Source organism: Coturnix japonica, chromosome 3 (genome assembly GCF_054131305.1).
Source record: "Coturnix japonica strain WE chromosome 3, WE-NBRP24, whole genome shotgun sequence".
In the NCBI taxonomy this organism is placed as follows: Eukaryota; Metazoa; Chordata; class Aves; order Galliformes; family Phasianidae; genus Coturnix; species Coturnix japonica.
Genome location: NC_140665.1, coordinates 98,628,607 through 98,652,734, shown reverse-complemented (window position 1 = coordinate 98,652,734; position 24,128 = coordinate 98,628,607). Strand labels below are relative to the sequence as shown.

The following is a 24,128-nucleotide window of genomic DNA, read 5'->3' as shown; positions in this document are numbered from 1 at the left end:
CGGAAGTGAGGAGCATAGAGTTGGGTGGCGCCTAGAGCGGCGCGGCCGGGGAAGCGCTCCGGCTCGGAGGACTCAGGCCTCTCGGAGGTCCATAGGCCGCAGCCCTGGGACTGCCGGCCGTCACACCGCCCGGCTGCAGCAGCCCCTCGGAGGCGGTGCTTCGTTTGTACGTGCATTGAGAACTGAAAACAGATAACACTATAGCGTTAACGGGATCCCACACGACATCACTCCACAAATAAAACCACTCCTTCGCCTTAACGGCCCACCACAGGGCCTCTGCCCGCTGCACTCTCTCCCCCGCCTTATATACCCCAGGCCCCCGCTGCCGACCAATCAGCGGACGCCGGCATCCCGCTGCTGCGCTCTGATTGGCCGCCGAGCCCCCCGCTCCCGCCCCATCCTGCCACACAGGTGCGCGGGCGCCCTCTATCGCGCCTCATACCCCGAGCTCCTCCCACCGACCAATCAGAGCAGGACGAAGGGAAGCGTCCGCGTTCTGATTGGCTGGCGAGCGGTCGGCCCCGCCTCTGACGGCGCGTTACGCAGCGCGGCGGTTGGGGCGGCCGTCGGCGGAGCGTTCGGGGACCGGGAGGTGCCGGCTGGGCCCGGCAGGAGCGGCCCGTGCTCGGGAATAGCGGCAATAGCGGCCTTCAACAGCTGGGACAGCATCGGGGACCTGCTGTAGGTTGGGGGAGCGGCTTTAGTCGGCTGGTACGGCCCGCTCCGGCCTCCTGGGCCTGGCTGTGTGTGAGGGCCTGTGTGGGGGTGAGGGCCCGGCTGTGAGTGTGGGCCTGCTGGGTGGGTGAGGGCCTGCTATGTGGGTGAGGGCCTGCTGTGAGCGAGGCCTGGCTGTGGGTGAGGGCTTGCTGAGCGTGAGGGCCTGGCTGTGTGCGGGTGAGGGCCTGCTGGGTGGGTGAGGGCCTGCTCTGAGCGAGGCCTGCTGTGTGTGTGGGTGAGGGCCTGCTTTGAGCTCGGCCTGCCGCCCGCAGGTGCTTCGACTCATCATGTCGGAGGGTGAGGCCAAACAGGCGCCGAGCAGTGGCTCCGACCCGAAACCGGAATCCGCTTCGTCAGGACCGGGGATGACCTCGGTGTCTGCTCCCGTGACTTCCTCGGCGCCCCCGGAGGAGGAGGAGGAAGAGGAAGAGAGTGAAGACGAGTCCGAGATCCTCGAGGAATCCCCATGCGGCCGATGGCAGAAGCGGCGTGAGGAGGTCGGTACTGGCAGGTGGGGTTGGGCCTCGGTGGGATGGGCACCTCCCTCAGCTGTTCGTGTGGGGTTCGGGAACGGCCTTTCTGGGCTGAGATCTGTCTATTCTCCTTCTATAGCACTGAGGGCCCTTCCGAACGGTTGGGATCTCAGCCGGCTTTGCTGCTGCGTTGATTAAGGGCTCGTTTGTTGGCGTGGCTCGTTTCTCTCGTGCTCGGGGAATAGCAAAGTGCAGTGCCTGGTGAATGCAATGGGATCCGCTGTCACTCATAAAGCTGATCACTCATCAGCTTGATGAGTGATACGGGTTTGCTTTGAAGCCTTCAATTAGGACAAAGCACGGCTGCTTCACGCAGCCTTCAGGCTCTGTCTGCTTTGCTTTCGTTTCTATACACACGTATTGGGACCACGGCACAGGTAGATTAGATCTGACTCTTTCAGGGCTCTTTGTGTTCTCAGTGTTGTCTCATGGGGCTCCCTGCAGAGATGGCTTCCTGCTTGGTACTCAATGCCAGCACAGTGTGCGTTAACAGCTCCATCCACAGAGCAATGCCAGCTCTGTGGTGCTGAAAGAGCTGCTTGTTCTGATGGAAATGATGGTCAGAATAAGGTCGAGGACTCCCTCTAACTCCTTTCCTTGACTTATTTGAAGGCTGTGCTGTATTGTGTGTTAAGGATGTGGGTTGGGAGGCTTCTATGTCAGGCTCTAATTGTGTTCTCTGGATCACGTTCCTTATGACAACTTGAAGCTATTGATAGAAGCACTGTTCTTTATCCCCCCTTATGATCTGTGCTGACTCAATGCACCATAGAGGCTTAGGAATGAATGAACCCCATAACCCCACCTTGATCTTGGATAGAAGGGACCTTAAATACCCCCTCATTCCAAGCCCTGCCAATGGTCTTGGATGGAAGGGACCTTAAATACCCCCCTGCCATGTCCCGCTGTGATATCCTATAGCAACACCTTTACATTCTACACATCCCCACGTGCAGTGCTACGTTACAGCACTGTCCCTATGGGGGCTGTGAGTGGGGCTGATCACCCAGCTCTGGTTATACCGGTCCGTGTGCCCATACAGACTTAATGGGGTTACTCCATAGGGAAGGAATGCTGCGGCCTCCCCTACCGCCGTGATGCAATGCTGAGCCCGGCCCCGGAGTGACAGCTGCTCCAGCCAATGGTTTGCGGAGTAGGAGCATTACATCATCTACACGAGCTCCTATTGGTTGCGTGCTGCCCCGCCCCCCTTCCTGATGGCGGTGTTCGGCTTCCCCATTGGTTGCTTGCGGTCCCGCCCCCTTCACAGCCGCTTCCGATTGGCTCTGCTCGTTGTCCCGTTGCGGTCGGTGCGGATCGGGGCCTTGTGCTCGTAGGTCAGGCAGAAGTTGTTCCGATCCCGCCTGTATCACGCTGGAAGCTTTCCCAGCTCACCCTCCATTCATTCATTCAGTCTTTGTTCTATGCCAATGGTGCGTTCACATGGCACTTCATGTGCTCCGTGTCCAGGGTGAGCAAACGAGGCTGTTAGTTCTAGGGACAGGGAGCTTCTATTGCACACTTAGTTCCTCAAGGGACACTTAATAGAGAATGCTGTGCTACCATCTGCTCTTCCCTTCCTACAGCATAGCTGCCTCTGGGCCTCCTTTCTTTCATATAGACCCCTCTCCTCCCAGCCCTGCTGCCAGCTCTGTGCCCTCCTATGGGCACACAGAAGGACCTTAGGAGCCTCTTTATGTTGTGGAGCTCAGAACTGCACTCAATCAAGGCTTGGGTTGGAATTATCATCCGGTTCCAACCCTCTGCTGTGGGTCCTGCTGGGTGCCCCTTCCAGCTTTAGGCTGCCCAAGTCCAACCAACAGCTCATCACCCTTGAGCCCGCTGTACTGAGTTTCTATACAATGGAAAGTGGGGCACCATCCTCAGGTGGCATTTCAGGTGAGCTCTGCCTTTGCTATTGGAGAGAGGAAGGGTACTAGAGGTCTTCAAGTTGGTATGAGGAGGGCTGCCAGCTTTATGATTGGCTTTGGCAGTGGATGGAAAAAAACAACTGCCATGCTATAGTTGTTATGGTTTTACTTGGCCATTGGGATTGTATTGCGCAGCCCTTTACCACCTTTTTTGTCTCATTTAAGGATGCCCTGGAAGGGAGTGAACCTTTGAGTATCTCAAAGTTCACTTTGAGATACGCTTGAATGAGAACAGAGGCACTGCAGAACTGTGCAGTAGAGGGAAAGTAGAGGGAACTGTGCCTTTGTCTGGGGCCTGTTGTCTACAGAGCCATTGTGTTCTTGCTTATTGACTGTAAGTGACAGCTGGCAGCTTCCTGAGTGCCTCATCAGCCTGCAGCACCTCTCAGCCTTTATGCTGCCTCAGTGGGGGAGCAGGCACAGCCAGAGCAGCTGTCTGCTGCTTGCCCAGCTTTCCATGGTGGTTAGTAGTGCTAGTTACACTCCAGCTGCCCATGGCTAAGGTATAAGGTTTGCTTTGCATTCTTGAAAGAGCTCTTGTAAAACATAGAATAAAATGCATCCCATGTAGCTTATTGGTAGCATCGCAGCCTTGCTCTGTTCAGATCTGTGCTGCAGAAAGAGTAGAGAGCATATTGCTAAAGGCGTTTCTCCCACTGGACTGATTAGGTCAGTGTGCTGATGGGTGATCACAGAATGACCCAGGTTGGAAGGGACCTCAAGGATCATGTAGTTCCAACCCCCCTGCCTGGCAGGGCCACCAAACATACACCTTTACTAGATCAGGTTGCCCAGGGCCCCGTCCAACCTTGAGGTCTTGAACACCTCCAAGGACGGGGCATCCACATCCTCCCTGGGCAGCCTGTTCCAGGGCCTAACCACTCTCCTAGTGAAGAACTTCCCCCTTACATCCAACCTAAATCTTCCCTCTTTTAACTTAAAACCATTTCCCCGTGTCCTGCTATTGTCAGCCCTTTCCAAGAGTTTACTCCCCTCCCGGGAGTAAGTTCCCTTCAGGTATTGAAAGGCTGCAATGAGGTCACCCCGTAACCTTCTCTTCTCTAGGCTGAAATGACTTCATTGCTCACCTTTCCAGCCATGCAAGGCCTTGGGTTCAGTGTTGCACTCGCCATTGACTAGGTTGTCTGTGTTCCTCCCTCTGTTGTGGTGGTTCTGATTACTGATGCAATTGCTTTTTGAATAGCTTGGAGTTTATACCCTTCCAGTTTGAAATAAATGGTTCTGAATTCTGCTGCAGACGGGAATGTCTAGACATTTGTTAGTACAGAACCTCCTTCAACACTCTCAGCTGAATACTTTCAGGACCAATGGACTTATATATGTGCTCAACTGACACAACTGGTTCCTTACATTTTGATGTCAAAGATTGGAAAGCCCTTGTTCTCCATGTTGCGCTCCTCCAACTTCTTGCAGGACTGGGCAACCCAAAGCTTAGCATTAAAGACTGAGGTAAAAGAGTCATTAAATGCTTCTTCCTTTCCCTCTTCAGCCAAGCTGGTCTTATGCTGCTTGTGCTTGATTCAGGATACAGTGGGGCTGCCTATCCCTATGCTCTTCTATGGTGATTCTGAAGAAGTGACCAAGTCTTGTTGACCTCTCAGCCCTTGGAGGCAGATTCCCAAGGGACCCTACTAACTCACTCCTTGAACAGGTTGGGGTTTGCCTTAAAACCAATGGTAACAAATCTGTTTTTCACCTTTACTACCTGTAGGGTGAGGGAACCCAGGCTCTTTGTCGCTTAGGATAGAGAGCTGATTCAGTGTAGCTGAGAGAAAGTAGGGAGCACATCACACCTCCTGTGCCCAAAGGCAGTATGTTATTGCTTTAAGATCTGATAGGTCATATATTGTGCTTGAGCAGGTCTTGTTGTTTCACTGATGTAGTTCACAAGCACTTGTCTTTGGTTTGGGTCATGAGAAGGCTGCCGAAAATGGAACAAGTTAAAGTAGTATTGGGTTACTTGACAAATCTTGCAGAGAGAGAACTTCCATCCCCTTCATCCAGTGTTAATGCCCATGCACTCCATACCCTTCAGAGCAACTCATGGAAGACATCATCTTGGGTTTACCCTTTTTATTTCTGCTTGGCTAAGTTTGTAGAGAAGTTGAACGTTATATTCCTACAGCTACATCTGCCTACAACATTATTAACTGCCTTGTTGCTTCTAACTCGTTAAGCTTGCACTGAGGATTATCCTCAGTGATGTCATATGGGTTTGGTGTCATGAGTCATAGGTGATGCCCTGGAATGTTACCTATGAGTCATAACAATGATTTGCTCTAGATAAGGTGCCCAGAAAAGAAGTTACATCAAGTTCCGCTGTCTGCCTTATTGAGGCAGATTTTGAGTAGTTGTCAATACTTGAGGGCTGCAGTAATGAATCCAGTAGTCAGGAGCTCTGTGTAGGAAGTGAATATAACAAAATAAGAGAATATTGAGGCATGTCATTTGGTGTCGGAATCATGGCAGTATCTTGTTGCTGTAATACTAACGTTATGTTGACTGGGGTCTTAAGCTTCCTAAAGCTAAAGCCTTTAGGCATTCAACTATGGAGGAACACATAGTACGGTTGATACTCTGTTGTCATGCCTGAGAGTTTTCTTCCATTAAATACTGAATTTTATTCTTATAGTCTTCAATCTTTCAGCATTGGTAGAATCATTAAAATAGGAAGAGGCCCCTGAGATTGTCAAGTCCAACTGTGATCCATCACCACCGTGTTCACTAACCCATGTCACCCATGACCCCACGTTTTATTTGGCAGTGGAACATAACAGTCCTTATATAATTATGAACTATATTCTTTACTCCTATCCACATCACTCCGTTGCATCACAGTTTATGGCTCAGTTCACTGAGCAATCTGTATTGTTCCAAGTTAGGTAAGCCAGCTGATGGTGTATTGCTAATATAACTAACAGGTAATTAACAAATTTCTTAATACTTCAAGTGAAGGATGTGAGATGATGATCTAATGTGCTAACTTGTATCTGTTTCCCTCCTTCCCATTCAGGTGAATCAACGCAATGTGCCAGGCATTGATAGTGCCTACCTGGCTATGGATACAGAGGAAGGTGTGGAAGTTGTTTGGAATGAGGTTCAGTTTTCTGAGCGGAAGAACTTTAAACTTCAGGAGGTACGTTGACCCAACATGATATGGGAAAAGCCACAGAATCAGTGTGGTTGAGGTTGGGAGAAATCTCTGGAGGCCATGTTTGGTCACACACAGAATGACCTGGGTTGGAAGGGGCCTCAAGGATCATGAAGTTCCATCTCCCCTGCTTGGCAGGGCCACCAAACTTCCACAATTACTAGATCAGGTTGCCCAGGGCCCCATCCCACTTGGCCTTGAGTCATGTAGTTGCACCCCACTGCTCAAGCAGGGATACCTACAACTGATTGCCCAGGACCGTGTCCATGGGGCTTCTGAAGATGTCTGATGAAGAGCAGTCAGCTTCCTTTCTTGGCAACCTATTCCAATGCCCCATCACCAGTTAACATATGTTTCATCAGGGTGATGTGCTTTCCATCAGGGTGGAGTTTTGTACATTGGTTCATATGGGTTGTTGGCTGGATCAGTAACTCTTCCAGTATAAGCAGCATAGCACTCCAAATGTAGCATATTCAGCTTAAGTCTGACCTCTGCAGAAAATGTAACTGAGATCTGTTGCCTTAGTCTTGGTGATCAAACAAGGCAATGTAAGATGAACTCAGATGCTATTTGTTCTTGGCATAGAAACTTAAAGTGTATTTCTTTGTTTCTGGGGTCTCAGACCCAAGAAGAAGGTAAAGTGTGGGCCAACATGGTCACTAGTGTAACATGGCTTTGTCTTTATGTTGCAGGAGAAAGTTAAAGCAGTGTTTGACAACTTAATTCAGTTGGAACATCTGAACATCGTAAAGTTTCACAAATACTGGGCTGACGTGAAGGAGAATAAAGCCAGAGTAAGTAAAACAAGCAGCCTGCTGGGTTTTCTTGCTGTGTATTCTGTAGGCAATTGGTGAAGCAGCAAATAATATCTTATGCTGCCCCACAGGTGATCTTCATCACTGAATATATGTCTTCAGGGAGCTTGAAACAGTTTCTGAAGAAGACAAAGAAAAACCACAAAACTATGAATGAAAAGGTAACCTGTTTTTTTCCTCTATGTATATTTTCACTTGGTGCCTTCAGCTTCCAAAAGGCCTTTCAGCAAAGGTTCCTAATGAGATAGAAACCTGGTGATAACACATTGCTGGCATTCTTTCTTGTTACTGTAAGCTAGTTTGATTTGCAGGTGTTCTGGGATGTTTTTTCTATGCTGCTTACTTTGTTTCCATGCAGCTTTGTCTGAATGGTGTGACAGCGTGTCCTCATTCCATGTGTGTGTGCAGGAAAGAAGGAGGTGGTCTGTTCAAAAGAGGAGTTGGGAGGGAGGGCATATGACTAAGTAGAAACTAAACAGAGTCTGAGAGTACTGATCCTTACAGTTTTTACTTCCTTCACACCTTTATTGGTTAGAAGCTATCGCTGAATGGAGGGTATAATCTTCTGTGTGGGTGGGCTCTGAATCACAGAAGTATGGATTAGTTCTTCTTCCTTGAATGACTTCTATCCTCCTTGCTCCTTTCTGTAGGCCTGGAAGCGATGGTGTACCCAGATCCTTTCTGCTCTCAGGTATGTGAGTTGCTGATCTCAAGGTCTAGCCGTCTGTTTAACTGCAAAGGCTTTAAATATATGTGCTGTTAAATAAAAGCAAACTTCACTGAACGGAGCCAGGAGAGCACTTTTGGTTACCCAGCCCGATTCTTATCCCAGTCTGACTCTGCATAGGGTCAACTGCACTCCCTACAACAGAGGAGAATCAGAGACATCCCAGAGACTGTGCAGTTCATAGAATGGCTTAGGCTGGAAAAGCCCTTAAAACCAGTTCCAAGCCCTGCTGTGGGCAGGGTTGCCACCCATGAGATCAGGTTGCCCGTAGCCCCAGCCAGCCAGATCAGTCAGATAATACTAAAGCTTCTATAATAAAGAAACAGGTGCAATGTAAGTTTTGGATCCCAGCAAATGCAGATCTGCAGTCAATTAATGAAATATGGAGAGAGTTTGTTTTGTCTTAAAGAGTCTTCCCTATGTGAGTCAGATCTGGTGTGTGGCTAAAAACAGCCTTGAAAGAAATGATAACCCTTATGTCAGAGCAAGACTCCCCCTCCATAGAGAAAGTTCTGTTTTCATATAGCTAAGTATAGCTGCTGAGGAATATCTGGCATTGTAATAAACTTTGGGGAGCTGACAGGCTTTAATTGTGCAGAGTGAAATATGAGACCATCCTCAACTGTACCTGGAGCCCCAGCACTGAAAAGTTCTATTTGTGCACGGTGGAAAACATGACTGATCATGTTTGTATGGAACTGGGCACTTTTGTGATGCCCTGTAAAGGAGGGCAGAATAAAGCTTCGATCTTTTGGTATAAAATCTTAACCCTTTTAGCACTCACTTAGCAGTAATCAGGTGGATAATGCAGATCTGGTATCCTGGATTTGTAAGATCTGGTCAGAAGCAGCTTTCTTTCTTTTCTTTCTTTTCCCTCCGCCCCCAGTTTTGGAGGTTGTTGTTCAATCCTAGCCTGAATACTGATGTACCATCACAGAATTGTACCTCCCTGCTATCCTTGGCATGTTATCCTTTGAATCCCTGTTTTCTTCTGATGTATTCCAGGGAAGGGATGAGGGGAGGGGATTCTTGCCTCAGTCTGGGATTGTTTCCTGACCACTGTTCTTTCTGAATATCCAGCTACCTCCATTCCTGTGACCCTCCAATCATCCACGGCAACCTGACCTGCGACACCATCTTCATTCAGCACAACGGATTGATCAAAATTGGGTCAGGTAAGGCTTTTTGGAGGTACCCCTTGCCTATGGGGCAAACTGCTCAATCAGAACAGGGCATCTAATCCTTTCAGTTCCATTTGGCATGATAGGCATGTGTGTACACGTTCCTCCACCTCTGCATTGTTTGGGCTGGGGACTGGCAGTCAAATTCACCCTTGGCTGCACCACCTTTAGGCATAGGATGGGCTGATACTGAGTACAGTTTCTCATGTTTGTCCCCCCCCTCCCAGTTTTCAATCTCAAGGGTCTGATATCAGAAAAGATGTTGCAGCTTTCAAGTTTTGTACGTGCACTGTACTTGGATTCATCAGCTCTGCAATTTTATGTATTTATTTATTGGTTAACACACATGGAGTTTGTGTTGGGAAGCACTGAGAGCTGTCTGGAGAGCTGTGTGTGCTGAGAGCTTCTTGTACCAGCCAGTGCATCAAAGCTATAGGCTCTGTTTCCAGCAAGCTGCTAGTCTTGGCACCCTCACCCAACGTCACTTGCTTTAGCTTGGACTTCAGGATGCTAGCTCACATTGTGCCTGTGTGGCAAAGACATGTCCCATTCAGGCTTGTGCCAAAGTGCTTTATTTCAGACCTGAGATATGGTTTTGCTAGCAGTGCAGTGCATCCTTGCTTATTCAGTTTTATTTTATTTTTTCCATTTGTTGCTATTCTTGTGTCTCTAAAAATGCTTGCAGTTCAGGTGCATTCTCTGGTACCTTGACATACACTTCCAAGCGACAGCAGTCTGGCTGCTGTGAGTGCTCTTAACCCTGAGGGATGGGCACTTACCCTCCACAGGAAAGAATGCAGTGCTTTACCTGTCATCTAAAACACACTCTTCATAAACTGTAAGCCTCTGTAGCTTTTTCTTTCCACCAAAGAGCTCTTATGTTGTCTCTTCGTTACAGAATTGAGGTCTTTGTTCTCGGATTTGTACTCCTACCCAGGGAGGGTGAGCCAGGACAGAAAGAACACTCAGCTATCTGCCTGTACTCTGGTTAACATCTTACTCTTCATGCAGACTGATCTCATTGTGGGATTTGCTTTATCTTTTTCTGAAGTTGTTCAGGTAGGAGGAGTTGCTAAGAGTTGTACATAACTCATACCTGGCTGCTGGCAGGCAGCTGGCTCTCTGGCATTAGATTCAGGCCTCCTGTGGGAAGCCTATTGCAGGTTCTATTCAAGGAGCAGGTAAGGGATCCTTTTCTTTCTGCTTGAGTTTGAAAATGGATTCATCAGCTCTCAATTAACTAGATTAACTAGAATCTTTCTGACTGGTAGCCAACACTTTGTTCATAGAAGCAAACTACCTTAAATTGGTATCTGGAGCTGAGGCTTTAGCAGAGGGTTGTTCTGCAGATCATGAGCATGGTGTTCTCAGGAGCACTCCAACTGTCAGCAGTGCCACTCAGAGGCTGTTGAGAAAGGTGGTTCTTCGAGTGTAGGTCACACACGGTTGCCTCAGTGGTGACACAGTTGCCTACTCTCTCAATTTATCAGCTTTGTTTCATCGTGGAAGGAACAGAGGCAGTGGGACTGATGTGCCTCTTTCAAGGAGCAGGGGGTGTCTGTGTGCTGTAGCAGCTGTGTCCTCAGCAGGACTCCATGTTACTCCTCAGGAAACAGAAACAAGGAATTCAGTCACTTCTGGACTAGTAGTAGACTGGGTATAAAGAAAACCTTTCTTATAGTAAGGGTCTCAAAGAGGTGATGGATGGCCCTGCAGACACCCAAGGTCAAGCTAGATGTGGCTCCAAGCACCTAGTGGAGCTGTTAGGTGTCCCTGCTCAGTGCAGGGGACTTGGATCAGGCAGCCTTGAAGTTCCTTTCCAACTCAATTGATTCTGTGATTTGCTTCTTACCAACATACAGATGCTCAGCCACTTGCAGGAAAGCAGGGCACATAACAGCTGCTTGGAAAGACAAATGCCATAACTCTGAGTGTCTCCTGTGCTCACCTTCCTCGTCTCAGCTTTTATTGCTCAGCGTGATGTCATATGGCATGAAATATCCCTTTGGTCAGTTGAGATCAGCTGTTCTCACTATGCCCACCTCGGCTTCTGAGGTAACTCCAGCCACTTGCTGATGGGGTAGCAGGAGAGAGAAAAGGCCTTGTCTCCATGTTAGTGCTTTTCAATGATAGCTAAAACATTGGTGTGCCATTAGTTCTGTCACAGCCTCAAATCCCAGGCACAGAACCATGTCACTTACTCTGAAGAAAATCAACTCTATCCCAGCTGGTTTAACTCTACAGCTGTAGACATCCCTATTCTTTCTGTGTCAGAAATGAATTATGTAGGAGATTTGATCCTTCCCTAAACTTGAGGAAAAATGAAGTGAGCACGCGTGGTCTTGTGATCAGAAGACAGTCCTCAAAGTGTATCGACTACGATTCCAGCATAGGCAAGAATGTATTCCCATTGCTGTGGTACACACCAAGCTTCAAAAGGCAGAACTCTTGTCATCGGATGCTTGTGACTCTATCCCTGCTGGCTGTGCAGTAACCAGGCAGGCTGCTTCCACGTTCAGGCCTTAGAGAGTGTTGTTGTGGGGTCACTGACAACATTAAGCCCATCTTTATTGCTTCATGTAATTACTTCTCAGAGCTGGTTGATATCTGAAGAGTTCTATGTGTGCTTATAAGAAGTGGGGCAGTAATCCTCATGGATTTAAAGGAAACAGTGATTCAGTATGTGATTCAGATCACTACGATCTTCTCTTTAGTGCTGCCTCTGTCCCCAGCAGCACCGAGGCCTTCTGAAAGCTCTCCTTCCCTTTGCTTTTCACAAAGCAGGTTGTGGGCAGAAATCTGGGGCAAGGCAGCTGCCAGGTGAATCCCACAGAACGCTCACCCCTCTGTTAGGTGAAGGAGTAGGTGATGGCAGCAAGTAGTTGCCTTATGGATGCGTGGTACTTGCTCTCCTGTAGCACTTCTGTCACATCCTGCTGCTACATCAGATTGCAGAAGCATGTGTTACTATTAGGATGCCACCTGTGCCTTGTAAAGAGGAAAAAAAGACTGATTTTAGGAGTGAGACACATGGAGTTTTGGGGATTTGGCTGAAATCTTTATGTCATCTGTGGAATAAAAAGAGCTGGAAAGAGGATGTCTCGTACATCTTAATGCAAAGCCATCGATGAGCCATTTGTTTACGGACTACTTCTCAGCAGCCTGAAGTGCAAGGTTAGTAAAGTTAAGGAGAAAGCCTTACATGAGCAGAGTGCCTTTGAGAGCTCGTGACGGGGATGAGGAAGACCTTGTCACTGGTGTTCTGGGGATAGGAATGCTTTGTAGGGCTCCCAGTACAAGAGAGACAGGGAGCAGTTGGAGAGGGTCCAGAGGAGGGCCACGAAGATAATCAGGGGGCTGGAGCACCTCCAATACAAAGACAGGCTGAGGGAGCTGGGCTTATTCAGCCCGGAGAAGAGAAGGCTGTGGGGTGACCTCATTGCAGCCTTCCAGTACCTAAAGAGAGCCTATAAACAGGAGGGGAGTCAAGTCTTTACAAGGGTAGATAACAGCAGGACAAGGGGAAGTGGTTTTAAGTTGAAGGAGGGAAGATTTAGGTTGGATATCAGGGGAAGTTTTTTTACTATGAGAGTGGTGAGGTGCTGGAACAGCTGCCCAGAGAGGCTGTGGATGCCCCGTCCATCCCTGGAGGTGTTCAAGGCCAGGTTGGATGGGGCCCTGGGCAGCTTGGGCTGGTATTAGATGTGGAGTTTGGCAGTTCTGCTTGTGGCAGAGGGGTTGGAGCTTCATGATCCTTGAGGTCCCTTCCAACCCAACCATTCTGTGATTTTATGATTCTTTCTTGAGCCTTTGAGCTTGCATTACCGCTGCTGAGCCACGTCTCCTATCACTGGGAGTGTAAGAGCCAGGAACAGGAGAGCACCCACAGAAACAAGAGAACTTCCACCTTCTTTACCTTAGCTGTGATTTCCTACTTGACAGGAGCTGTCTGTGTTTTGCAATGACTCTGACCTAGCTGTCTGTATCAATGTGAAGTGCTTGCTGTTTCATCAACTCATTGACTTCTATCTTGTTTTACTCCCCGCTCACGGGCTGCTCTGTTACCAACAGTCTTTCATAGGATATTTGCTAATGGTGAGCAAACTTCTCCGCTCCTGTGATGTGACTGCCACTCTATATGTAATGTACATGACTTGTGTGTGTGTATATATATATTTATATATGTGTGTATATATGTATATATATATATATATTTGTCCTACACATGCGCGCACACACGTTATACTTTATAAAGAAGGTGTTCCCTTGCTATAAGGCTGACGTGTAAAACTGTTTGGTTGAGGTGAGTCCTACTTTGAGACCACGTGCTTTGTGCTGGGATGGAAATCTTACCCTGAGCCTTACAGAGAGGGAGCACTGCCCTTTGTGAAGTCTCCTGGTTGTTGGTTCTCTTCCTCTCCTCGTTCTTAGCTGCTAGTCGATGGATCCTAGTGCATGCTGGCTCCTGCATGTCAAGCCAATGGGATGCATTCTTCTGAGCTCTCCTGGCTGAACTTGCCACCAACATTAGGCTGTTTCCTGCTACTGCTCTGCTAGACTTGGCTGAGCACCCAACCTGGGCTAGCCTTTGCTTTGTGCTTGGATATCCAATTGCTTGCTTTGTAGTTCTAACTCCTTAGATGTTTTGTTTAAGATGAATGTCTCACTTTGATGCCTGGCTCCTGGTGGCCAGAGATCTGCCACCCAAACCAACCCCTGGTTGTGACATGAGGTTCCCTATTGCTTTCCCCAGGGAGAGCTCTGATTCTTGGAGAAACCTGGGTGTGTGAGGAGGGTGTTGGGCTGCAGAGACTAGAGAAGGATTTGAGTGCTGAAATCTATAACCCCGTTAACTAGATATCTGTACTTACATTCCAAGTGAGTATTATTTTTGCCATCAGGGTTGTTAGAGCTTGTTTCTGCTGAATGGTTGGGAACATATCAGTCATCAGTCAAGCATATCAACCATCAGTCAGCAGTGGTGGAAAGGGGAGGTCTGTCAAATAGGCTTTCCTAGTCAGTCAGGTCTTTGTTGACCCATCTTAGTGTGGGTACAACAGTTGCACATAGCTTCCTTCTGGAGCCCTTTGAAGGCACATGGAAAATAAGCATTTTAGAGAAGTCCACAGACTTCTTCAGATAAAGTGCTGATAAGCCTTTAAGTACCTGCTTCAGAGCCTGCCTGCAGGTGGGTAGTGCTCAAGTATTCATCTTCCAGACCTTCCTTATCAGCTCTATGCCTACTGTTCTGTGCTTTCTGTTCCTCCAGCTTTCACTTTCTACGTCCATGAATTGGATATAGTCAGATGTGACCTTTTAAAACCCTGAATGATTTTTCACTCAAGAGGTGGATGATATTTCCTGCATCCATGTGATGGCACTCTTGCATTTAAGAAGGCCTATGGTATCCTGGGCTGCATTAAGAGGACTGCTACCAGCAGGTCAAGAGATGCCATTGTTCCCATCTGCTCTGGGTTGTGTCCTCCCTAATAGAAACACATTTGTCATCTTAGTATACCAATGAAGTGCAGTTTTCTGTAGCCTGGTAGCTCTTTACAGCAGTGAAGGAGAAGATAACACATTCTGATTCCCATCCTGGCCCCATCACCATCCCTTGCAGCTGCAAGCAGGTGCTCTTGTATTCAGTTGAAGATCTGTGATGCTGATGCAGTGTGACAAAGGTAAGGCTGTATCCTCTGTCACTGGGTTGCTTAGCAAGCCTGTGCCTAACCTAAAAGGTTAGTAGTTGGTCCTTCTGGATATCATCTTGTTTTCTTTTGCTTCCTAAGCCTGCTGAAATCTGCAGTGCTGTGTACTCAAGCACTGTACTGGAGTAGTGGGATAACATTCCTGCTTCAGTGGATACTTAGACGTGTGCAACTGATGGCTGAGTGGTTCAGTTCCTCCTCCAACCCCTGTATTTTCAACAGGGAAAGGAAGGGCAGCTGTCCAGATTCTTTCCTACATGCCAGAAGGGAAGGAAGGGGTGAACGCAGGACAAGTGGGTGTGAACTGTCAGAAGAAAATGTCTTCAGCAGCATGTAGTGCTTAAAAAGGCAGGTCACTGTGAGACTGGGCATCTGCTACAGCTTGACATCGGTGACAGCTGGGAAGTAATGCGACCAAGTGAGTTGTTGGCTGGCACTCCTTATGTCTGCCTATCTGATGAGCTGCCTGTGTTCACAGCAGCTTATCCCTGAGGGTCTAACAAGTCCAGCAAGCTCTATGTGTCCCCGTAGTGATGCACATCATTCCATTTTTCTTGTCAGTTTGATCTCAGCTTGCCTTTCTACAGCACTTGATGTCTCTTCTTATCACCTGCTCTTCAAGGATGCCATATTTGGCTGAATCCTTCCCTAAAATCCATTTTCTGCTCCACTGACTCCCTGCCACACTTATTAATTGTGTGTGGCACTGTCCTACAGCCTGTCCTTCACTGCCTTCCCCTTCCTTGTGACTGACAAAGGCACACTCCTTGCAGTCTGACTTTCATCTTTGACCTTCATTGTTTGGCTTCCTTATCATGATTTTTCCCTAGCCGTCACACGTCTGATTCTTGACATCATTAAGTCATTGCTTTATTTGGCAGTGGATGGCAGTAGAAATGACGTGGAAATCGTTCAGAAGAGCTTGTATCAGAGGTATCTTAAAGTCTGCACTCTTATCTTCTATGGCTATGAATGTTTGATACAGGTGGAGCTCTTCTCAAGCCTACCTTTGTGCTGGGTTGCATATATACCAAGGTGATAGACTTGCAGTAGCTTCTGAAACAGCAGAAGCTGTATTAACAGACAGCCACTTCCTTTTTCCCCCCCAACCTTTCATATATTGACTTATGGAACCATGGTTCCTCTTGTATTGTGAGGCTTAAGGACGTGGTTTAGTGGTGGGATTGTAATGTTTGGTGGATGGTTGGGCTTGAGGGTCTTGAAGGTCTCTTCCAACCTGAGTGATTCTGTGATTATTGGTTCAAATTGGGCTAGGATTGCACAGAAGTTTTCTTGTCTCATATGAAAGTTCCTACCTGGCATCTCTGGTGGAGGTTTTCTGTTGTTAATAACCAGCTTTTGGTGATCGGTCCCTGCCTTTCTCTCCTTCTTACGTATGGCTGAGCAACAAGGATGGGATGGTGGATGGATGACTGGCCCTTTCCTACCAGGCAAGACAAACAGGAAAACAAAACTTATCTAAGGATTGTTTGGGAAGATGCTTTGTACGTGGCTGATTCTGCTTTGCTTTGGGCAGGAAAGTGTTCCCTGGGGTAGAAACACACCACATCTCTTGTCTGAGGACATAGGTCCAATGCTTGATGGCTTCTCTGCTTGATGGAAGCGAGATGGTTCAGTCTGGAGAAGGAGACTGAGGGGAGACCTCACTGTGCTCAGTGATGACCTGAAAGAAGGTTGCAGTGAGGAGGTGTTGGTCTCATTGTCTCAGCTGACAAGCGTTAGGACATGAAGTGGCCTCAGGTTGCACCATGGAAGGTTTAGGTTGTGCATTAAGACTCAGTGGGTCTGGCTGATGGTTGGGTTTAGCTGGAAAAGACCCTTGAGATGAGCTGAATGATTCTCTGTGCTGAAGTCCTGCAACACTGTCACAGAATCGTTGGGTTTGGAGGGGATCTCTTAGGGTTAAGTCCAACCCCCTGCTAAAAACAGGTTCCTTACAGTAGGGTTGTATGAGAACTGAGACAAAGTGAAGAGCTCTGTATCACATTTCTGACTGCAGTTAGAGGACTTTGCCCAAGAAGGCTGTGGATGCCCCATCCCTGCAGGCATTCAAGGCCAGGCTGGATGTGGCTCTGGGCAGCCTGGGCTGCTGGTTGGTCACCCTGCACACAGCAGGGGGTTGGAACTGGATGGTCATTGTGGTCCTTTTCAACCCAGGCCGTGCTATGATTCATTCCATGACTGGGCTAATACAGGGGCAGGTGGGTCAGTAATGTAAAATACAGAAGCTCTGAGCTCATCATTTGGGAACTAAAGAGGATGTGGGCTCTGTGGCCCTGCTCATCTACATCAGTCAGTGTTGCTAGGAAAATACAGAGCAGGTTTTAAAAGCAAGATCAAGAATTTAACTCTCTCTCCTTAATCCTGTGAATTAATGTGAAAGAAACTTGTTTGTATCTGTAAAGCAAAGTTGTGACTGTAACTGCAGTGATCCTGCCTGTCCATAGGGCTGCTGTTACAGCTGGGCTGCTTGCAACGAACACCACAAATCTGATTTAAGTGAGGTGCTTTCGGGGCCTGCATTTCAACAGGGCGTTCCTTAGTACATGTGTGGGGATGGGTTAAGATTTCTCGTATCCTGAGCATTTGTTACTTTCTTCCAGTGGCACCAGACACGATAAACAACCACGTGAAGACGTGTCGGGAGGAACAGAAGAACCTGCACTTCTTTGCTCCGGAATATGGAGGTACAGGAGGGAGAGAAGGCTGCAGGTTGTCACAGCCTGATGCTGAGGTTGCCCTGCCATTGAGTGCAGGAAAAGACTGACAGCAGCGTTGTTTCTATGTTGCAGAAGTTGCCAATGTTACCACTGCTGTGGATATTTATTCCTTTGGGATGTGTGCCCTGGAGGTGAGTTGGGAACGCTCTGATTATGGGACAGGGAGAATGAATTCAAGGGAAGGCTGTGGCTGTATGGAGTCGCTGTGGTTACGGGTGTATGTTAGTTTGGTAACGGGAGCTCTTTATTTTCTGAGCCCAAGGTGCTTTGCCTTGCTGAGTCTTCAGACATGGTCTAGAATCTTCTGCCAGCCTTTCTTTATTGGAAACTTGTGGATGTGTGTTGGCTGGAGTGAGTTCTGGGTGGCATTGTGTGCTTTTCTGCTCCTAAACCAGAGCTATTCATGCAGCCAGGAGGGCACTGCCAGGTTCTGGCAGCCATCCACTTAGAGCTTCATTAGAGGATGGGAATTGTCAAGCAGAACTAGAGGCCAATGGACCATGAAATTCAAAACAGAGAGGCTGTCTGTCTAAGGAGGCTCTGGCAGAGTTTTAAGGGCTTCTTGGCAATGTGTGGAGGTGCTGGAACCAAGCTATCGTAATGAAGCAGTTATTCTCTCTGCCTCCACAAACCGTCACCTTAAATAACACCAATCAACTTTGCTGTTAGGATCTCATACTTGCCAGCAGTGATCTTAATCACTTCTTAGCGAGGTCCAACACGCTGCTTTGTTCTTGCAGATGGCCGTGCTGGAAATACAGGGTAATGGAGAGTCATCTTACGTGCCCCAGGAGGCCATTAACAGTGCCATCCAGCTGCTGGAGGACCCCTTGCAGAGGGTGAGCATGGAAAGGTTAGCACCCACGTGGAGCTGTGGGCCTCGTGCGTGGTCTCATACTGTCTTTATCTCATAGGAGTTCATTCAGAAGTGTCTAGAACAGGACCCAGGCAAACGCCCTACGGCCCGGGAGCTCCTTTTCCATCAGGCATTGTTTGAGGTGCCATCCCTAAAGCTGCTCGCCGCTCACTGCATTGTTGGCCATCAACGTGAGTACAGGGTGCCAGGGTGCCACGTAGTGTTCCATAACGGCTCGCTGAGTTACCACTGCAACTCTAGGGGTGGTGGAAATGCAGTTGTTCAGGTTTACCTTTCCATTTTTTGAATAGATATGATTCCTGAAAACGCATTAGAAGAAATGACCAAAAACCTCGACATGAGCGCAGTGCTGGCAGAGATCAACCACGCCGATAGGGAAGGAGTCAAAATGATGTGAGTAACCCCGGGTGGGCTCACAGGGGTCTGCTCTGGGTATGGCTGAGTGCTGGACCATCTCCTGCTGCTCTCTGCCCAATGGGAGGAGAACTTGCACAAACAGATCCCACGCAGCTGAGATGTGCTTCGCTCCCAGGCCAATGGGAGGGAAATGCAGCTACAGCATGTCCAGCAATAGGAAAATCTGATGAGAACCATTAGGGGAAGCACCTGCCAAATAATGCTCAGCACTGCACAGCTCTCTAAAGGAAAGCACTGCCTGTTTAGTACCCACCCTTAAAACGTTGCCTTGCTGTGAGCTGACTCTGACTGTGCTTCTCCTGCCTGCTTATGTAGCTGCAATCTGGGCTACAGGGACTTGAAACTGCATCCAAATGGACTCGAGTGGATGTTAACATGGTTCTGTGAATGGCTTCTAACTGCACTGCTTCTTTCCTTCCAGCTTCTCCCAGTCTCCAGCACTGGAGCTGGACAAGTTCCTGGAGGACGTCAGGTAAGAGAGCTCATTTCTTGGTGTCTCCATTTGGTTTTGGAATGGTGTGTGTATGTTTTTAAGTACCTCTTTTACCGTGCATGAGACTGGGGTGGTTTTTAGGACAGGCATAACCTCAGATCCGGATTCTTTGTAGGAATGGTATCTACCCACTCACGGCTTTTGGGATGCCGCGACCTCAGCAGCCCCAGCAGGTGGTGGTGAAGTCTCCCATTGCTCCACCATCAGTAAAAACCCCAACTCCGGAGCCAGCGGAGGTGGAAACCCGCAAGGTGAGAACACAGCACCTCCATTGCTCCCTGTGCAGCTGTGCTGTGAGCGGCAGTGGGTCACGGGGCGTCTCTGCTTCTCTTTCAGGTGGTGCTGATGCAGTGCAACATCGAGTCAGTAGAGGAGGGAGTGAAGCATCATGTAGGTCCCACCTTGTGGCTGAACATGCTGTGTGTGTGGTGGGGGTGGTGCTGAGCACAGTCCTTGGGGCACAAAGCCACATTGAGACCCACCTTGGGTTGGAAGGGACCTTAAAGGTCACACAGTCCTGGGATGAACAGTGACCTCTACAGCCTGTGCCTGTAGGTGGTCTGTGCTTAGTTAGCATTTATGGCTTATCCTCATAAGATACAGCCTCAGGGCACTCCTTCCATGTGGTTGTGAGCTGGCAGGGCTTGGGAATAATGGAACTGGGTGTGTTTTATACTCTTAGACTCCAGTGGAGCTCTGCAGGGCCAGGAGAGGGTGATTCCCATCATCCCAGTGGGGGCTTGGGGGGGGCTTAAGGGGGGCAGGGAACATTCCTGGCCTGTAAAACTGCCTGTGCTCACGAGAACTTCTCTACCCTTAACTGACCCACAGTTAACACTGCTGCTGAAACTGGAAGACAAGTTGAATCGACACTTGAGTTGTGACCTGCAGCCCAGTAAGTGCCTCTCCTCCTCTACTCCTGTGCACTGCAGTCAGCGGTGCAGTCTGGGCCTGGGATTTACACAGTTCCCTGTGTTGCAGATGATAATATCCAGGAACTGGCAGCTGAATTGGTCCAGCTTGGATTCATCAGTGAGGTGAGCAGCCTTGAGTCCCAAGCAGGGATGCAGCTCTGTGTTCCCTTCTTAATTGTCTCGTCTCATACTTACCTGTCCTCGTCTGTGTGGGGAGACAGAAGTAGCCCCATGTTCCTGCCCACGTCCCCATACAGGCTCTAACCCAGCTCTCAGCTTCACACCCCCCCTCACTCCGACTTGTTCCCCCTCCCAGGCTGACCAGAGCAGACTTACCTGTTTACTTGAAGAGGCGTTCAGCAAGTTCTACTACACCCGGAACGGGGCTCTGACGGCAGTGACGGTGTCATCGTAGCATCCCTTGGCTCCAGGGCGGCCGGTGCAGCTTTGTTGCCTGTCACCCCTTGTGTGTCTGTCCATCACCATAGGGCATCAACAAGCCCCCAGCTGCAGTGCTTGGAAGCTCGTCCTGCATGTGCTGTGGCTGGGCCCAGCAGCTCATCCCTGCCCGCCTATTAAAGGGGACTTTGCGCATCAGTATTATTTCCAGCCCTGTTTTATGTTGGGATTTTGCCAGGTGCTGCTGGGGAGCCGGGTCCTGGCTGGGTGCTGTTCTACAGCCCCATTCACGTGCATGGAATTGGTTCTGTTTGGATTGTACCAAGTGTCTTTTTTTTTTGCACAGCACAGAAATGGTTGTTTTTTTTTTCATTTTCTTTGATTTTTTTTGGTTGTTTTTGTTTTTATTTTAATTTAAAGGTAAGCAGAGGGGAGCCCTTTAACCCCCATTCCCTCTCTGTACCCCCCCCACCCTCCAACTCTCCTCGTCCCCTTCCAGCTCCATCCCCTTTGCTCCCCTTTGGCTGCACTTTGTTTACTTGTTTTGCACAGCCCCGCGGCTCCTGTGCAACACGTCGCCCTGTGCTGCAGGTGCAGGGCCGTGCTGTGCGCTCCCTTGGGCTGTGTCCCCTGCTGCAGCATCCCGGAGCCGAGCTTGGTCCTCCTGCCCTGCTGCTGCTGCGTGCTGCTGCGGGCCCCTACGGGCAGCCTGGAGCTCTGTGCTGTCAGCCTGGAGCTCTGTGCTGTCAGCCTGGAGCTCTGTGCTGTCAGCCTGGAGCTCTGTGCTGTCAGCCTGGAGCTCTGTGCTCTGTCAGCCTGGAGCTCTGTGCTGTCAGCCTGGAGCTCTGTGCTGTCAGCCTGGAGCTCTGTGCTGTCAGCCTGGAGCTCTGTGCTGTCAGCCTGGAGCTCTGTGCTGTCAGCCCGGGCTCTGCCGGGTGCTCCGGTGCTCGGCTCCCTCCTTTGTAGCCCGGTGGTGCTCGGAGGGGCTGAGCCCTGCATGCGGCTTCGGGGCTGAGCGCGGCGCTGCTCCCGCATCTCATTTCTATCATTTCCTATTTTTAATAAACTGTTTTGTAAATAAACCTCAACTGCTGCTGCTGCCTCTTTTCCGGGGCTGGGGAGGAGCGGGGCTCCGCCTCGGGGCGGCTCCAGCTTCGGGCGGCCATGGCGGGCGGGCGTGCGGGGCCGCGGTGGCCGGGACCCCTGGCTGAACCGCAGCGGCTGATGCGGGCCGGGCTGGCTCTGATCGTGCTGGGCCACAGCAACCTGGTGCTGGGAGCCATCGTGCACGGCTCCGTCCTGCGCCACGTCGCTCGGGCCAAAGGCGCCGTCACCCCCGAGTACGCCGTGGTCAACATCGTGTCCGTGGTGTCCGGGCTGCTGGTGAGCGCCGTGCGATGCTGGTGGGACCCCGAGCTGGGTCCGCAGGGGGTGGGTGGGAGCGGGGAAAGGCTGCGGGGTGTTGAGTGAGGGTCTGTAACCCGCAGAGCATCGCTGTGGGCATCGTCGCCATCCTGGTGTCGCGCAACCTTGCCCGGGCTGCCCTGGTGAGTGCGGGGCTGCGGGGTGGGACATGGGGGGGATGGAGCTGAGCGGGGGTCGGTGCCTCGCTGCGCCCCGGGGACTGCGGGCAGCCGCTCCCTCGGACCTTGGACCCAGCAGCTCCTTCCGCCTCTGCTGCTCGGGCTGCGGCAGCGCCTGGGGCTGCAGGTGCTGGGGGAGCCGCTGTGGTTCGTGGGGATGGGGGGAGTGGGCTTAAACTGAGACAGGGGAGGTTCGGGTTGGATATCGGGAGGAAGGTTTTCACCCAGAGGGTGGTGACGCACTGGAACAGGTTGCCCAAGGTGGATGCCCCATCCCTGCAGACATTCAAGGCCAGGCTGGATGTGGCTCTGGGCAGCCTGGGCTGCTGGTTGGTGACCCTGCACACAGCAGGGGGTTGGAGCTGGATGGTCATTGTGGTCCTTTTCAACCCAGGCCATTCTATGGGTCAGGTGGAGCAGTGTGAGGCACAGCACAGAGGGTGGCTGAAGCCCACCAAGAGGGGGGATGTGCACAGCATGTATCTATGCGGCACAGACCTCTGCAGGGTTCCCAGTGACCCCATGCAGAGCCACGTTGTGCCCAGCCCCATGTCTTACCCCGTCCCTCTCACACGTTCTCCTTATGCTGGCAGCACTGGGCCCTGCTGAGCGTGTCCCTGTTGAACTGCCTGCTGTCCACAGCCTGCAGCGTGGGGCTGGCCTTGGCCATCGCACTCACCATCCACAGCCGCGGGATGCGCCTGGTCACCGGCTGCAACAGCCCCGCGCTGCCGGCTGATGCCCGCGCAGCCATAGCCACCAACGACTGCCCCTTCAACACCACACGCATCTATGTGAGTCCTTCTGCTTTCTCTATTTTCTGCCTTTTTTCTCCTTCTCTTCCCACCATCCCAGCCCCCATTGGTTCGTATGGGCCCCTCTCAGCTCTGTGCCCCCCAAGGACCCCCCAACCCCTTTCTGCTCTGCAGGACACGGCCCTGGCGCTCTGGTTCCCCTCCATGCTGCTGGCAGCCACAGAAGCCGTGCTGTCTGGAAGGTGCTCGTTGGCAGCCCTGGTCCTGCAGGGCATCGGCCCTTGGGCACGCAGCTACAGCAAGAGCCAGGTATGTCCTAACCACCACCACTGCGGGCCAGGCCTGGACTCTCACAGCTGGACTGAGGGCTCCCTGCCCCTCCAGCACTCCTTGCAACCCTCCATCTCTTTGCTTCCAGGCGGCCCGGCCGGGTACAGCGAAGGAGAAGCAGCTGCTGGTGGGGCTGGCTGAGACGTGCACATAGCGGGAGAGGTGAGTGCAGTCGTGTGGGCACGGCCTGCAGTGCAGCACTGGGCTCACACACACCCTCTTTCCTTGCAGGTGATGCACAAGTGCTGTCACACAGCGGGGTGATGCTGCACCAGGTGTAGGGATGGGGCTGTGCTCCTCCCCGTGACCCCACCACCCTCCTCAGGACAAACCCTGCTGGTCCCAGCCATGAATGGCCCAGAAGCACCAGCAGCTTTCACCCCGCAGGTGCTGTGTTTCATGAACTCTCTCCCTTCCCCTCCCTGGGCCACAAGGCTCCTCCAGCTGCACTGAAAGCTGTCAGCCTCTTACATGCAGAGCTGTGGGGAGGTAGAGGGACCGGGTGGGGGCAGGAAGAAATGCTGAGGCCCAGCGTTGGCCTTGGTGCTGGTGCTCCACCTGCAGAGCTGGTGCTCAGAAGCAGGTCGATGAACACAAGGCAAAGAACCCCTTTCTTTGTAAACCTCTGTTGTTTCCTTGAGTAAATAAAAGTTTTCATTCTTACACTGCCCCGGCCTCAGGGTGGATGCTTGCAGGGTGATGCTTCACCCCTCAGCGTGGAGGCTGCGTGGTTAGCAGCCATATCAAGGGCAAGGAATTGAGAGGAAGGGCTACGGCTCTGGCCTCTAGGAGCTACGTGTCCCTGGGCACTGCATCCCCTGACAAACGGGAG

The 24,128-nt window shown here is 50.6% G+C and overlaps 2 protein-coding genes across 6 annotated transcripts; both read left to right on the top strand.

Moving 5' to 3' along the window:
* The first annotated feature begins 559 nt into the window (after positions 1-559).
* Positions 560-21,710, top strand: NRBP1 (nuclear receptor binding protein 1). 4 transcript variants are annotated; one of them, XM_015859504.3, is made up of 19 exons: positions 560-684; positions 993-1,217; positions 6,219-6,341; positions 7,049-7,150; positions 7,243-7,332; positions 7,822-7,862; positions 8,979-9,073; positions 13,151-13,174; positions 17,412-17,495; positions 17,601-17,659; positions 18,269-18,367; positions 18,443-18,575; positions 18,696-18,798; positions 19,244-19,294; positions 19,431-19,566; positions 19,652-19,705; positions 20,147-20,210; positions 20,297-20,352; positions 20,546-21,710. In XM_015859504.3, exons 2-19 carry the CDS (start codon positions 1,008-1,010, stop codon positions 20,642-20,644), a joined length of 1,623 nt encoding a protein of 540 aa, XP_015714990.2. In that variant the 5' UTR covers positions 560-684; positions 993-1,007; the 3' UTR covers positions 20,645-21,710. The 4 variants fall into 4 exon arrangements, with proteins under 4 accessions (XP_015714990.2, XP_015714991.2, XP_015714992.2 ...); XM_015859505.3 differs by having other exon boundaries at positions 560-714; XM_015859506.3 differs by lacking the exon at positions 13,151-13,174.
* Positions 21,711-21,776: 66 nt separating this feature from the next.
* KRTCAP3 (keratinocyte associated protein 3) lies at positions 21,777-23,964 on the top strand. Of its 2 annotated transcripts, XM_015859523.3 has the most exons (6): positions 21,777-22,011; positions 22,116-22,175; positions 22,805-23,005; positions 23,141-23,275; positions 23,385-23,458; positions 23,528-23,964. In XM_015859523.3, exons 1-5 carry the CDS (start codon positions 21,793-21,795, stop codon positions 23,448-23,450), a joined length of 681 nt encoding a protein of 226 aa, XP_015715009.2. In that variant the 5' UTR covers positions 21,777-21,792; the 3' UTR covers positions 23,451-23,458; positions 23,528-23,964. The 2 variants fall into 2 exon arrangements, with proteins under 2 accessions (XP_015715009.2, XP_032299305.2); XM_032443414.2 differs by lacking the exon at positions 22,116-22,175.
* The last annotated feature ends 164 nt before the right edge of the window (positions 23,965-24,128 follow it).